This window comes from Xiphophorus hellerii, chromosome 14 (assembly GCF_003331165.1).
Source record: "Xiphophorus hellerii strain 12219 chromosome 14, Xiphophorus_hellerii-4.1, whole genome shotgun sequence".
NCBI classification, from domain to species: domain Eukaryota; kingdom Metazoa; phylum Chordata; class Actinopteri; order Cyprinodontiformes; family Poeciliidae; genus Xiphophorus; species Xiphophorus hellerii.
The window spans coordinates 11,702,029-11,718,161 of record NC_045685.1 but is presented as its reverse complement, the minus strand read 5'-3'; the positions used below and the strand labels follow the sequence as shown (position 1 = coordinate 11,718,161).

At 40.5% G+C, this 16,133-nt stretch overlaps 1 protein-coding gene across 1 annotated transcript in view; it reads right to left on the bottom strand.

Moving 5' to 3' along the window:
- rbpjb (recombination signal binding protein for immunoglobulin kappa J region b) overlaps window positions 1–15,493 on the bottom strand; it is a 49,744-nt gene extending 34,251 nt beyond the window's left edge. Inside the window, exon 1 of the mRNA XM_032582178.1 lies at window positions 15,317–15,493. Within this exon, the coding sequence (XP_032438069.1) occupies window positions 15,317–15,336 (20 nt within the window). The 5' untranslated portion in view covers window positions 15,337–15,493. The remainder of the gene's footprint in view (window positions 1–15,316) is intronic.
- Window positions 15,494–16,133: the final 640 nt, after the last annotated feature.

Sequence of the window (16,133 nt, the reverse complement as noted above, 5' to 3'; positions counted from 1 at the left end):
CTACATCCCCCACAGTTAGTGTGTTACATTAGCTGTAGGGTAACACACTCAGGTTCTCTGATCCAGAACCTGAATGAGGTTCTGGATCAGAGTTCAGTGAATAAATTGAACAGTTCATCAGATGTATTTTCTATTTCTATTCATCTTGTGTCTATCGCGATGGATATCGTTCTGTTGCCCAGGCCTACTAGTGTGTCTCTGTTAAGGTTGCAGCAACGTGGTGCCACAAAAGATAAAGTTAATGTCCTTTTTCTCAAGACTTAAGAATGATGAAGTGGTCAGAATCTAAAATTTTTCCTTGAATATATTGAATGTGGTACGGTGCTGCTGATGAGCCGACAGACCCTCAAGGTTGAGTTACTGCAGATGGCGGAGGTCTTAGGTGCCCAGAGACGTCCCCACCAGGGGCAGGATAAAAGGCAGCGATCAATGGTGTATATGTGTGCAAACGTGGGTGGGTCACGTCGCCCTGCACTCAAAAGGCATGCACATACACACAAACTGCTCCATCTGTCTTTGACATGGGAGAGCTTAATGACAGAGGCAGCAAAGCCCAGAAGAAGAAAAAAAAGAGAAGGTCTCCTCGTCCTTCTTTCCTCTCTTCCTTCATTTTCCTTTCCTCCGCCTCTCCCCCTCTTGACCACACTCTCCCGACATCAACCCTCCATATGGAGCACTCAGGACAGACTTTGTTAAATACTCATCTTGGCCTGGCACACAATCAATAAGACCTCTAGACGCACGCTCACTTGCACACCAACTCCACGCTTTAATGAGTGTAATCTGGCTCCGAGGCTGGAACAAGTAGAAGCTCCACTGCTCGTGCAGCGTATACGCTCTGAAAATAAAGTAATGACATTTCCAGTGCGCGCCGTTTAGCCAACCTGCACTTGCACATAAACACAGCACCATTCATCAATTTTTTTATTTTTTTTTTAATTGCAAAACCCAAAGTGTATAGCTACCACAACAAGACGCTCAAGATTAATTTTCCACAGAAACGACCAACAATAAAGCACCTTGAAAAAGTCTATGTATTCTATTCGGATTTTGAGTGATAAACCAACACAAAGTATAGCATAACAACGAAGGGAGACAAACAAAGGTTTTAAATTGAATCTTTGCCTCAGACAGAAAACACAACAGTGCACCAACACATTGGCTGCAGTGTCCTTAATTTTGGGAGCCTGGCAATTGGCCGATACACAAATTTCATCTACCGCCGCAAAGGTGTGAAAATTCCCCTTTTATGCTACCGTGAGAGAGGACTGGTCTGCCAGTCACCCATTTCACCCAATTGTTGCCAACTTAGCTATTTAGAGACTATTCGGGCAACAAAACAAAAAGCAAAATCTGTATCGCCCAAAATTGGAATGGAGAGGTCAGGCTTTTTAAACATCGGTGAAGCCATAGAAAGTACATCATGCATACGTCTTCAATTAGTAAAAACATTTGTTGCAATTTCTGCTTCAAGTCTTTTGGTGTATATCTTAAATACTTTATATTTGGAGTTAGGCCTTGACTAACTGGGCAATGTTAACATATAAATACACTTTCATACAAGTCATTCCACTGTGACTCTGCCTGGATGTTAAGGGCTGAGGTCTTGCTGGAATGTGAGTCTACACCAGTCCTGGGCAGCCTCTTGCCGGTGTACAGCTCCATTATCTTCCTCGCAGGAATTCTCACCAGCATCCCTCTTCCAGCTGATGAGAAATATCTCAGCTGTATGAATCTACCACTAGATTTTACTGTTGCTGGGTTCAGGAAGATGTACAACTTTGGTCTGGCCTCACCAGAGCACCTACTTCCACGTTTTCAGTCTTGTGCATCATTTGTAGAAACTGCAAACTGGACTTTTTGAAAATTGTCCTGCCAACATATTCTTGAAACCAAGATGTGGATCTCTGCAACTCCTCAACAGTGACCTTGTAGGCTTCACGTATTTGATCATTTATCAAAATGAAAAAGTGGCTGTGAAGTGACTAAAATGTGAAAAAGTTAAAGGCCATGAGTGCTGTACTTCCAAAAGAATTCCCTTACTTAATCACACAGGTGTGATATAAATACCTGAGACAGGTCTGCAGATGCAACAAAGTATGCCAGAAGAAGATGTACTTGTTGGTTGCCCTAAACCATGTGCCACTAATATATTTAAGTATCATCATGTAGTTTTGCATGATTTTAAAGTGCAGCATGCCCTCAGGCTCCTCTCAGGTTTCAGAAAATACACCTCCTATTCAGCCAGGCTGCTCATGAGAAGTGTTCAACTGATTTGCTTTGGGTAAAAAAAGAAAAACAAATCAACAGCACAATGGCATCAATGTGCAGAGTAACAGCACTTCTCTTCCAACAAGGACTTAGTTTTAAGTCAGGCTGAAAAGTGTAACTTTACTTGCATCTGTTTTAGGCAACACCTTCACATCTTTAATTAATTTCAAACATAAAAAAAGGCTTCTTTCAACTTTCTTCTTCCACAATATCAACTTTATCATTAAAAAGATCTTAAGACAAAACTATGTCTAGTCTTAAGGGATAGCTCTTATGAAAGCAACTGTACACAAAGTATAATTAACAAAATATCCAGTTAAAGCAAAGAAATGTTAAGTCACTAAATGGCCACCGTGATTCTAGACTCCAAAAGGGTTTCTCTCAAATTACCCACAATAAAAAGCAGAGGAAAGTGGAGATCATAAAAAATATGGTACACACTCTCTAAAAGGAGCAATAAGAATCAGAACAGAGCCAAAAAATAGGGGGAAAAGAAGCACATTTATAAAAGTAGAGGTTTCGGGAGTTTTCTAATCTGGAGAATTCAAAAGTGTTTGAAAGTCAACAGCATTGATCTTCAAAAGTAACTTCTGCTTAACATTTTTGCTTTAGAAGAGCACTTTCCAAATATTTTTGAGTTGCATCTGAAACAGCAAATTAGGTAAAACATTTAAACCTCTCATCTTGTCGTTATTATGCGTTTACCCAGAGATTAGATCATGAAACCCTCAGAGAAAATAAAAGCAACTGGAGGCTTTTTCTTTGTTTACAGACTCCATCAAAAAGTCTTTTTCTAAAAAGAACAAGCCATCTCTTACATTCCCAAAGGTGCATCTGAAAAAAAAATGCATAAGACTTTTGAATGTCCTTTATAAAGCACGTTCTACAGCGAAAACTAGACAAAATATTAGCTTTAATACCTTACACCAACTATGATGCAAAATTGTTAAGAAAGAGTGGATTTCTTGGACCTGTTTTGCTGCCTCAAGACCGTGACAACCAACAACTGTTAAGTTTAACAATACCTACTCTGTATACTCAATCTATAAACCAAAGGAGGACGAAAACATAAATCATGTTGTTACCATAGCCCAATCATAACAAAATATTAACTTAATGAACAGAATCAAAACTGCAAAGAATGGTCCAAAACTCCCCTGAAGGGGATGTTAAAGATTTACACAAGTCTAACATTTCAGGTTATGCCTTTACAGCTACAGGGAAGGAAGGGCAAAGAAGACATGAGGAAGGAATGATAGAGGGAAGGACACTTCTACAGTATAAGGAAATATTTTTCCCTAGCACTTATGTTTTTCATACTTATCTGGAAAAACAGCTCGGCCAGATTTCATTTGTTTCCAGACTGCCTAGGAGCCCTGCTAACTTTAAAACCTGATGAAAACCAGATGATGCTGATATGCAAAATATCTGAGCCGAAAAATAAGCCATATTTACACACTGAAAGTATCAGAAGCCGCAGGGGAAAAAAAGAACAAAAAAAAAAAAAGCATGTCACACCACATACATACTAACCGCACAGAATCAGATGCTGATGATCAAGCGACAGACTGCAAACCAATACTGGACTGGAACAGGAAGGAGGGGAGAGGGTTGAGAGGAAAGAGATGACATGAAACGACACAACGGAGATCTGAACCTTGAATGAACCCCCACCTCCTCCTCATCCCACCACCACCCCCGTCCCCGCCACTCACTCTCTCTACAGGGTTGATGACTCACTTCTAAACAAGAACCAACCCAGGGGGAAATGAGGACGCTGCGTCAACCACAACAAGTACTACGGCGGCTCCTGGTCGGGAAGAAAACTGTCTTTGGTGCGGCAGGCGGATAGTGGATCTGCTCAGGGATCTACGTTCAGGATCTACTCGGGGATAATAACACATGTGCAGGTGTAAGAAATGAAAGAGAAGGTGGTTTAGTGATTAGAAGTATTTTGATATTTCACTCAGACAAAAAGATGTTGATCCTACAATTGTTTTAGTAATTGATTATTCTGACAATTAATTGGATAAAGATTGGCACATTCTGCAGAGATTTTATTTAATCATTGAAACCTTTTGGTACAATATTAGAAATACATTAAAATATGAAAATAAATAAATTGTTTTTTTAAAATAACATTGTTTTGACAGAAATGTGAGAACAGCATTTCTTTAGCTTTAGCTTGATCACATATTGTGAGAGATGCATCTATAGGTTAAAAAATATTTACTAACTTTTTTTGTCTTAAACGTAAAATCTAAATATTACTTTTTGTACAGTTCTGGCTCAATTACTGTTCTCACTGTGTTGTTCTTTCTGCAAATGACCTGTTTTTGAGTCTGTACATTCCAGCAAACGATTAATCAATGACTGAATCAGTTGGCGATTCTTTCAACAATCGATTAATCATTTCAGCCCTAGCTGATTCCATTGCTATTGAGAAGGGAAAAAAATCAAGGAACACATTGTGGACAAAGCTTTCTTTGTGTGTGTGTGTCTGTGTGTATATATATACATATGTGTATATATATATACACACTTCTCAAAAGTTAAATAGAAAAACATGACACAGATATACCTTGAAAAAAAACAAGAAGCCTGATTAAATCAATCAGATACTAAATGTCAGAAAGTATCGGAGCGACTGGAGTTTTCACTAAGTAATATAGCATAACAAAGCAGACAGCCCCTCCCATACCTGCTGCTGCACACTGTAAAACAGCTGGCTTAAGAGACATATAACATCAAAGCAGCCAGTCCAGGAGCGATATTTGTTTTTCTTTGCAATGATTGGCTGTAAATGCGGCTTTCTTAATGCGGCCCAAGAGCCGCATTAAGAAAGATGTCTTCTACTGTGAGTATTAGCAGATTTGATCTGTTCTCAGTTGTTTGGGGTCCTTAAAGCCAAACATAGTAATTTAAATGGGTGTTTATTTGATATGTTTATTCAATTCTTTGAACAAAAATAGAATTAATAAATCATGATTTGCTGCACTTTTATTACAGAGTAATTTTTTTCTTTTTTTAAATTTAAGCATTAGGCTCTCCGGTGCGGGTTTAAGCAGACTAATTGCAAACGCTAAAAAGGAAACAACATCCAACATTTCTGCTTATTCTGCCAAATATCTGAAATGATTTAACACTGTTGCAGCTCTCCAAGACAGCGAGAGCCTAAATTTAGTCACAGTTTCTGGGCATTTATCAAAGTGACCACCGTCTTGCCCTGCCCTTGCCACAAAGGCACTGACTGAACTGCAGTCAAGAGACGAGAGAGAGCGAGAAGGAGAGAGAGAAAAAAAAAGAAAATAAAAATTCCTGGCAGAGCCAGAGAGCGGGAGAGTGACCTTTAGCCCACATGCTGAGAGACGATCCGAAGCAAACCAAACCAAATGTTGAGACCGCACTGTGTTTTTGTGTATATGTGCAGTTTAGCAATGAGTATGTCGGCTCAAGGCGACTGTCTGGTTTCATGATGGGGAAGGAGGATGTTGTTCCTGCTGCTTGTTTCTCTTCAAACTGCGCTATCGTTGACGGGGAGAAAAACAAAAAATACAAGGTTACGTGAGCCGATTCAGAAACGTTCCCACACATCCGCGCAGGTTCGATGCAAACATTTCGAATGCATAAATGTGGTGCACGCAAAAGCAATGTCTTGTTCATTCTTTGGATGGCTTCTTTGGGAAAAACCAGAGCATTCTAAATCAGGTCAGCTTCCTTCCATGAGCTCATCTGAAACCCCACATACATTCCCCCAGCAGCGCTTCAAAACCCTCTGAAACAGTAGACGGCAGCATCAGGCCGCGGCCACAAGTGCAAGACGATCAACCACAACATAAACAAACCCTCTCATTAAGTTTAAAAAAAAGGGGGAAAAAAGGGCATTGTTTGCTCAACCACAATCAGACATTTTTACAGAACAGCACACAAGTCCACTGCTCTCATTGTGATTCCACAGCAAAAGGCCAGAAACCCTCCTGACGTCAACAGCCACAGGAATGCCACCAGGCGGATTCTTCAGTCAAAAGTCTCCGCCGGCCTCGGTTAAACAAGCAAGACAATGCGAAGAAAACATTTTGCAGATAACAGCTTTCCCTTCCTGGAATCTCAGCCTCCTTTCCTTCTGTTCTTTTCTTTTTTTTTCTTTCTGCTGCATTTTCATGACACTTGATAACTCCCCTTGTTGCGCTCTTACTTTTACAGAGGAGAAAGGAGAACGCAGGCTCGCTAATCTCCCCCAGGGCTGCCATCACTTGCCTGGACTGATGCCAGCAGCGGTCTCAATGGAGGCGGGCTCACCGAAGTCACAAGCTAAAATATGATTTTTGAGCTAGACAAAAAAAGAAGAAAATGTGCACTGCTATTTTAGAGAATATCATACTAGGGAAATAAGCAGCAGTGCTGCAAAAAAAGCTGGATTTGACCTCATTAGCACAACATTTCATAGCTACAGAGTCATTTTATTGGAAGTTTGTATGATTGCTCAACACAAACTATTGGATTATTGGCAAGGAAACAAAAGATACATGGTTGGGAAACTTCTTTCTTTACAAATAAACTGCTATTGACTTTTATTGTATCGGTTATCAATCGTGAAGAATTTCGGTTTATCGTTGTCTCGATAGATTTCACTTAAATTGACAATTATTATCAGAAATGTTATTTTTAACATGTTTGCTCCATGAACGCATCAATAAAGATCACCTCCTCTGTTTCTGCCGAGAAAAAAAAAATCTTCCCCACAGCATAATGCTGCCATCAATATTTTTTCACCACGCATCTTGTCTGTTCAGGGTAGAGTCAACTTTCTTCCACATCAGACGAAAATAAACCACAATTATTATTTTTTTGTTTGACTTTGTTTTGTTCACCTAAAATCCCCTCCACAAAACAAACACATGAAATTCTGTGTGAAATCTGAAGGGGTGTGACTACTTTTACAAGAAAGTGTGTACATTTCCAGTCGGGCGTTACCAAGATCAGCCCAAAAGACTGAAATGAAAAGGAGCAAAAAACACCCTTAAAATAGATCAGGTGTGGGTCAGCATCGCGGCCATCAACAAACACACGATGCCACCAACTGCCCCGGGGGCAATAAACATTGTTTGCGTACTGCTTCGCCCCTCCCCTCTTATCTTGTGCAGCAATAGTGGCAGTTGCTCGCAGCTCCGAGGTGGCGTCGTCAGGGGTTTTCCCAACACGGGAGATCCTGTGTATATTTTCTCTGAATGTTTGAACAGGGCCCGTGTTATTGTCTGCCGACATTAGGACGCAAACAACAGCGTCACGCTCTAGACGGAGTTGAACTGAAAATGATGTAATTTTCAACGGGCAGAAAGAGAGTACTCTTTCCTGGACGTGTTTGATAAAATAGATAATCACACGCTTCTTCTTCTTTAAGCTGTTTTTCCCTCTTCGTGTCAGCCGCTCCAACATAGGAAGTAGGTAAGAGAAAAGTCTGCAGAGGGGAGGGTGAAAGCGAACTGAGCCAGACGAGTTTTGTGAATGAAACATCCTGAATGTAGAGGGATGACGGGGGCAAAAACTGCTGACAGAGTAGAAAGTGCCCTCCCCCTGGTGAGACTAATCACTGTAAAACAGCAAAGGAGCGTAGGACGGGGAACGGGGAGGTCCACTGCCATTACTGCACGAGGAAACGCTGCTGGAAGCTGAGGCTGAATGTGGGCAAGTCAAAGAAGAATTTCAAAACAAGAGTCAACGCGGAGCTGAATGCTTCCACTGTGCTGACTTGTTGGTTTTCTGTCTAAAGCAAGCGGTGAAGCAGACGCCAACAGCAACACAGAGAGAGGACTTGAGGCCAGGTCTGCTTTTAAAAGCCACAAGGTCTTTATGTTCTGCCTTAAATTGTTCAACACCTATAAAGCTTCCTAGCACAGATGCTCAAATGTTCTCTTTCGTGCAAATTTATACTAACATTCTAAGTTTTTAACGCCGTCTAGAGCTGGATGTTTGGAAAACTGGCAAAACGTCATCATAATCAGGTTTCAAATCAGGGGTATAAATTTTATTTATTGGTATGGATGTGTTCAAACAAAGACACTTTGTTCTTGCATAACTACCACAACAGAACAATTCATCAGAAGGTTTTTAATTAAATTCAATAATACTTTATTTATCCCGAAGGGAAATTAACTGTCATATTTTTTAGCTTGCGACTACAATGTAATGTATTTTAAGGTTTAGTTTTTATCATGTAAAAGCACTGTGAACTGCCTTGTTGCTAAAATGTGCAACACAAATAAACTAGATGATGAAACTTGATGATGATTATGATTAGTGTTATGACATGCTAACAGCTCAGTATCCAGGCAGCAGAGACAGTAACATGTCCTAGATGACACCATAAGTTGTTGGCAACCATTGCTAATCCACTCCATTTGCTTTTGCCGCTCCTCTTTAAATCTCTGTCTGGCCATATGAATAGGCCGGCTGAGAGACGTTGGAGTCTGGGATATGATCAATGAACGATATGGCTACAACGTCGTCCTTCTCGCTCTGCGACGCATCCATGAAGAATCCGTTTCAACTCCTCGAGCATTGGGGGTTGTAGTTCAGGTATTATTTGAACTTCAGCAATGCTAATCAGCTGCTACCAGTTGTAAAAACAATACCTTGTTTCCTTGGTTACGCATCATAACAACTGTCCAAAGAAAAAAAAAAAAGTAAGAGTCAAAATCTTTCCAGCTGCATCCAAAACCAAATGTCAAATAATTGTCCAAATATGCAACGCCTCAACAAAAAAAAAAAAATTCTTAAAACGTCTACAAAAAGAAAAAAAAAGCAAAACAGAGAAACTCCAACCGCTACAGAAGGCTGCCATGCTTCTCTGGATGCATGAAAATGCGGCATCAACAAGTAGGAAAGTAAAAGTGCAGGTACACGCTGTACTATGTCACAATATCTGTTTGGGTGCGCACTTAAGTAGATGGATAAAGGAGTGCCAAGCTGGCAACAATCCAACGCAAATTACACAAAAATGTGCATTTCTATCCGCCTGGGGTGTCTCCGAGATGGATACATGGATAAATACTTTATCCATCCCCTAAAGGAAGCTCGGATGGCTGTTCCTCCTGAGACAAACAGCTGTAGCACGGAAACCAGAAAATAAAAGACACTGACTCAACTTGGGTGTGTGGTGCTTTAACAGGCCCTTCCTCACTTGACCAAACAAGTCGAATCTGAAACCTGAACGAAACTACGAGCCTCAAGGAGGTGGGAGGGTAGAGGGGTGGGGGGGGTTTCAGTCATGTGAAGTAACAGATATGTATGAACTCCTAAAACAATGGCCCACTGTATGAACTAAATTAAATCCCCCTCCCCAATGTTGTCATGGCAAATTTGCTTTGCCTGTGGTTTTGACTTGTGATTTTTGCACTGGCTCCCAACCCCACATGCCACACGCCCTTTGGAGATTTTCACAGAGTTTGGAGCGAGTTGCAGGATGCTCAGGTGACGCACAGATCAGATGTTTACCTGTCCCTCCAGTGCCGCAGGTGAAGTAGCCGACAGTGTGTGTTCACACGAGCTGGCGGGGAGTTGTGGGGGTCGACTGGGTGGGCATGTGTTTTAACTCTCCTCTGAGCCTTTGCTACCATAAAGGTCAGCGCTTCGACATCTGCTGCTCTCTCTGAATCTTTCCTTTTATAAAAAGGACGCGGGGAAGAGGAGATGACCCCGGGGAACGCATGCACGTGCACACACACACACAACGGCTTTAACGTGTAGCCACTCACTCACTGGATCAGATCAAAACAACCCCAGAGGCCCCCTAAACCACACTAGTGGTAAAAAAAAAAAAAAGAAATTTCAAGAACACGAGTTTGTGTCGCAAAGACACGCTGAGTTACTGTCGTTACACCAGAGCAAATTCTTGGCTTCTGGTCGAAAAAAGACTTCTTTTTTTTTGCGGCAGGAGGAAAGTGTGTGTGTGTGTGTGTGTGTGTGTGTGTGGGGGGGGCTGGGTTGAGCTAAATGGAATCCCATCCCCGAGGGGCACAGTGAAGGCGGAGCAGTGTTGAAATAAGTGATTCATGCTTTTATCATCTCAGGTGAACAGTGCCGCTCTTTCTACTGCACAATCAGTTGCGCTAGGAAGCAACGTGCAGAAAGGAAAATACAGAGTCGATGCTGTTTATTTTCATTTTCGTCTTTTGCTTGTTGTGCACACAGGGGACGGGAATCCGGCGAGTTTAGACAGCGTGTACAAACATAATTTGCTCACACTAATACGGTACTCAGAGACGAGAAAGATCCTGTTCTATGCTGCAGCAGCAGATATATTTTTCTGCATGTTGTAACAAAAAAAAATTGCTATTTTGAGCCAAGAAATTACCCTTCTGACTGCACAATTATGTAAAAAAAAAAAATAGTTTTAAACACTTTCTTCAAATGTATAAACCATGGAATTGTCACCAAAATATATTTTTTTACATGTTTACTTTGGTCTTTAAAAAATCCTGCAATTTATCTCAAATTATGATCTTCAAAAGGTAATTTATCAAAATGTCATTGAAAACGCTTCAGCAAATTAAAGTCAGGTGCAGCTTTTTGATTTCCTGCTACGTTTTTATTTCCTTCATAGCTGGAAATATGTTATTTAATGAAAGGCTGCCTTTTTAAACCCAGGGAGATCTGATTTTAAGCAGTCTCTTTAATCCTGAACACACTGAGTCAAATATTGCCAACATGCTCATTTAGCCACATGACTTTTTTCTAAATACTCACACACTTTCCTGTTGTAATTTACGGAAATCATTGGACTTTTCTAATTGTGATGTCATTTAAAAAACAGGCATTTCCCACCTCAATCCTTCAATAACAATCAATATGATTTATGTGCTAACTCCATAGCTTTAAAGCGTAGGTAAATGAACAGTCTGCGAAAGAAGTAGACTACTGCTAGCATGTTTGTTATACATTTTGATAGTACTTGTTGATAATTCAGCTCTTCCAATGCAATTCCAGCCAATTGCGTGCAAACATACACTGCATTAAAAAGCTGTTCTCCTGCTTCATTAATTTAACACTTTGCTTTGAACATCATAACATTTAGTGAGAAGCATTCCAGCTGCTCTCTGGACAGCTCTTCCAAATGAGGAATGCATAGCATCGCAGAGACGAACGCTATCGTACAATATAGTCCGATACAATAAGTATTGGACTATATTGTGATTATACTGTGAAAATGTGGAGGAACACATGTCCAATCTGTAAGATTGTCAAAATATTATGTCAATACAGTAGGACGCCACGCACAGAAAATGTCTTTGTCAGGACTGCGAGCAGATATCTCAGATCTGAAAATCGTCACCGTTTACGCTTAACGTTTACCACATCAACGTGACGAATCGAGTTGGCAAACCCAAACACTTCCTTAAAACTGAAGTCTGCTTCAGTAGGAAACAATGTCAAGGAAATATAGTACACATAAAAATACTGGCTAACAGTGCCGGCTCTAATTTAATAGAGTGTCACTTAAAGAAAAATATACACACATAAAACCAAATATTCATTTGCAACATATACAAGAACTTGTAATCCCGTTAACAACTCAGTACTGCTGGAGCCCCCGCCCCCCACATCAGATTAGGTCTAGTCTGGTGTTTCCAACCGTTGCTGTGAGCGAGGCCGACGGTGACTTTACGAGGATCCTTATGGCGTTTTAATTTTCTGTTACACCCCTCTCAGCCCAACAGGCAACCGCAACATTTTGTTCTTCCATGTTGACCCCAAGTGCCCCCCAGCTCCCTCACTCCCTTCCGACTTTATTCACAGGAAAACACAGTCAAACACACATGAATCTGCTGATATCATCTGGACAGGTGGCCAGCCACCCAGACCTGACCCTCCTGCCCTCTTGCCTGCCCCCTCCTCCCTCTAAAACGCACCAACCAAAATCAGTTCAGCTCTGCTGGAAAGCCCCAAATGAACATGCACAGCAAACTACCCCCTTCCTATCCATCTGCACGCACGCACGCACACACACACACACACACACCTCTAAGCAGCCCTGCAAATGTCTGTCACCCACCGAGCTGTCTGTGGGGATTAGTGCCTCAACAGAGCCAAAAAATTGGAAGCTATATGACTAATGCTAGGGGGATGTACAATTTTGGGGGGCCATTTTTGCCAAATTGAGTCAACTGGCTCTTTTCAACATGGCCTCAAGTTTATATTGCCCATACCGTTGATATCACAAGCCTGATGATTACAAAATAAGTCACTGGCAGCTCTATAAGCCGGAGCTCTAATTAAAACCATTTACTTTATCAGGAGTATTGGGTAAATAATGATGAAACCATTATGAGATGCCTATGATGTCTTCAATGTGGAGGAAGGGGGACTTGTCAATATGTGAATGTCATTTAACATAAAAAATATAAACATTTTGTGTCCAATTCTTGTTCTTTTATGCTGCACAAGGTCACTCTTCTACGTAAACACTAGATTAAAACTGTATTTTCTTTTGACCGTAGTACTTCCCCTGCTTAAAAAAATACGACTCATATCCCACTAAGGGATGGATACAGCCAAGAAACCAGTTGTAAGTAAGTTTAAGCACATTTCATATTTATTCCTCTCACTTATTTTATTTTACTAAAATACAAACATTATTTTATGTAGAGGCATTTTGTCCAAATAGTTTTGATGTAAACTTTAGTGTTTTTGTTATTCAGAAATTCCAGTTTCAAGGTAAACTTGTATCTGTTTCCGAGGTAAACTTGCCCTTAGCAACATTGTGGACGTGTTGAGGTGTCATTGGGTCAACAAAGCCAATGTGGTGTTTACTTTTCTACGCCTATGGAAGAAAATGCAAGGACTGAACCCTCACACTGGCTGGTAACAGCTTGGCTATTATGGAAGAGCTGTAACCTGTACTTTGTTCACGCAAATGTACTACCACTGTGATGAATCTTGTGCTTTAAACAGCACGGTTTACCCAGTAATAACAACTCTTCCCAGAGAAATCTTCAATAAACTTAAAGAGAGTCATCCAAAGCACCAACAGTTAAGACATGTTTGAGAAAGACTTGATTTATCAAACCAAGCCAACATATGAAGACCGAATCTTTTCTGTGGCAAAAGAGTCATGTGAACTTGCTATGTGAACAAGTCACTTATTTTACAATTGATCCGTTACTTTACTCTGTGAAATACATGAGGAACGTATGTGTTTTTAAGTTAATTAATTAATGGAAAGATTTATAGGAACTTAACCTCACAAAAGCTTGAAAATCTTTGTTAGGATTTATTTATTTCGAATGAACTTGGGAATTTCTCAAAAAAAAAATGTACATTTTATCTATGAATCATACTTCCAAAATTTTATAGTTTGCCTTTAAAAAGGGGGGAGAAAATAAGAAGTTTAAGACTCATAACATTTTCTCCAAATGTACACATTGTTTTTTGGTACCTTCTCAATAAGGCAGGTTTCAGTAACACCAGCCATTTCTATAGTATCACTGTAAATGTTGTTATTATTGATATATTCCTAACAGCAAGGCTGCTTCAATCGCTCAGGTATATTTATGCTCCTCGCCGTCCCTCAAAAATAGCTTTTTATTTGCAACCGCAGGTTAATGTTTCAAAAGTCCCCAGTGATTATGTACACGCACAGTGAATTTCCATTCATTACCATTTTTCAATCCTGTTAGAGATCTACCAGAAGCTTTTTGTTAAAGATTGGACCGTTCACAGAATTTATTTATTGTTAGTCTGTAATAAATGTTTCCAAATAGCAGTGCCTAAAGTCATCTGTTTGGTATGTCATAATATGCTCAAATTGCCAGTGCAGGGTTCAAATTCAATTTAAAAAATGGAAATAGTTTATAGGTTATCTTCAGGACATAACTATAATGTTTTATTTCAACAACAAAGCAAGCCGAATACACTGTCAGAATTTCAGCTTTGAAATCCGCAACTGTCTACATTTCGTCCCAACATTAATGTTTTTGGTATTAATTTTTTTTCCAGTGATCTTTCAGATTATGCTGTATGCTTAAAATTCTAACTATTTAAGAAATATCGCAAGAATGTAAAAGAAAAAAATGCTGATATGGGCCTAAGCAAGCTTTTGCTGAATCTGTGTATTTTATGTAAACACAGTCTACAACACATAGGCAGCAGGAAAAACAACCTCGAGTCTCACAGAAAGCTGTTGCATAAATGTAGATATTACACCAGTATCCACATAAGAAACCGATTAAAACTTCGATTATTAGCCATATTTGTCCTTAACTTATATCTGCTTTGAATATGCAGGCACACAAATACCAAGGTATAGTTTTCTTTACATTTAGATCGCAGTTAGACGCTACTTTCAATTGAAACTAAAAGAGAACTGATTTAAAATAAGCATTATTCAATGTGTGTTGTAGATTCACACTAAAATATACACAGCTACTAGACTATGCAAGACTCACTTTATATCACTGTGGAAAAAAATAAACAAAAATGGGTCTAAAACCCCACTAAGAGGACACACAGACCACAAAGCAGCAACGTGTTTCAGTAAGCGTCCGTTATCGGACAGCTAGCCAATTCGTAACCGTGCTGCCCGGCTAGCTGCTGAGCACGTTTCGAAAACAAATACAAGTGCTGAAAAATTTGCTTCCCCGTTAAACTGTGACAGAAAGGAGGTGGGGTGTTGGTGTTGAATTTTTCTAAAAAAACACACGCTTTTTTCTGGCTGTGCCTAGCCCCACGGGCTAGCAAGCCTGCTAACAGCAGTCCGTTGTCTGGCAGAAAAGACCACCGGGGGTGAAGTGACGCTAAGCGGGGGGCTAGCTCACCAAACACCGCGGTAACAACAGTCAGCTCAGGCAAGTACCCGCAACTGCTCAAAGAGGGGGGAAACACCCTCACTCGAACACATGCAGACTTTCTAAACAACCAACTCATCAGAAAAGCACTTCACAGAACACAAGCAGCACGGCATGCACATAAAACTGAGCCATTTCATCCCTGTAAGTTGTTTTCTGCTCAACTCAGTTCCCCACCGCCAGCCCCGATTCTTCAGACTCACCCTGTCACAACAGGCGCCATCTTCCACAAACTCTCACCAAAACTCCAATACTCGCGATATCCCTTCTCTCTCCGACAGCCCAACAATCCGCCGAGACAACAGAAGCAGACTGGAGGTGTAGGGATGACGGAGACGGAGAGAAAAAGGGGTGGGTGAGGAAGACTGAGAAAAAAAGGGGGAGGGGGAGGAGGAGGGGAGCAGCGGATAACAGCAACACACTGAAGAGAGAGAGAGCGAAAAGGGCAGAGACGCCACAACAACAGGCGTGGGAAACTTCAGAGGTAACGCGAGATTTGGAAAACTCTCATAATAGGAGAGCACTGAGGGAGCTTTTCCGTCTCGCGAGATATGCCTTGAAGTGGAGTAGTTGTTTATCTTGTGGCGCTGTAATACTATTCCCACGTGTGTACCGGGTAATAAATTACAGCACCAATCGGTTTGAGGGAGAAAACCTCTCCCAGGCCTTACACACGCACATGCTCTGATATGGATCGTGTCTTCTCATGACATATTATCATGTTGCTAAAGCCAATGGGATATTATTTCACACACTGAACTAGGAATTCTCACGATATAGTAACCTTGTAATGACATTTACTCTTAAAATCGAAAGTAAGACTATGCTTAATATATTTGAAACAGCAATGTAATAATTATTGCAGCTGATTACGAAAGTAATAGTATACAAGAATGTTTTTCTGCACAAAAAAGTGAAAGGTAAAAATATACTTGAGTTCTGAGATCTGGTTCTGCCAACCTTTTCAATTGAGTACTCATGCAGAGATTAATTCATCCATTCACTTCCATTGTTCAGTCA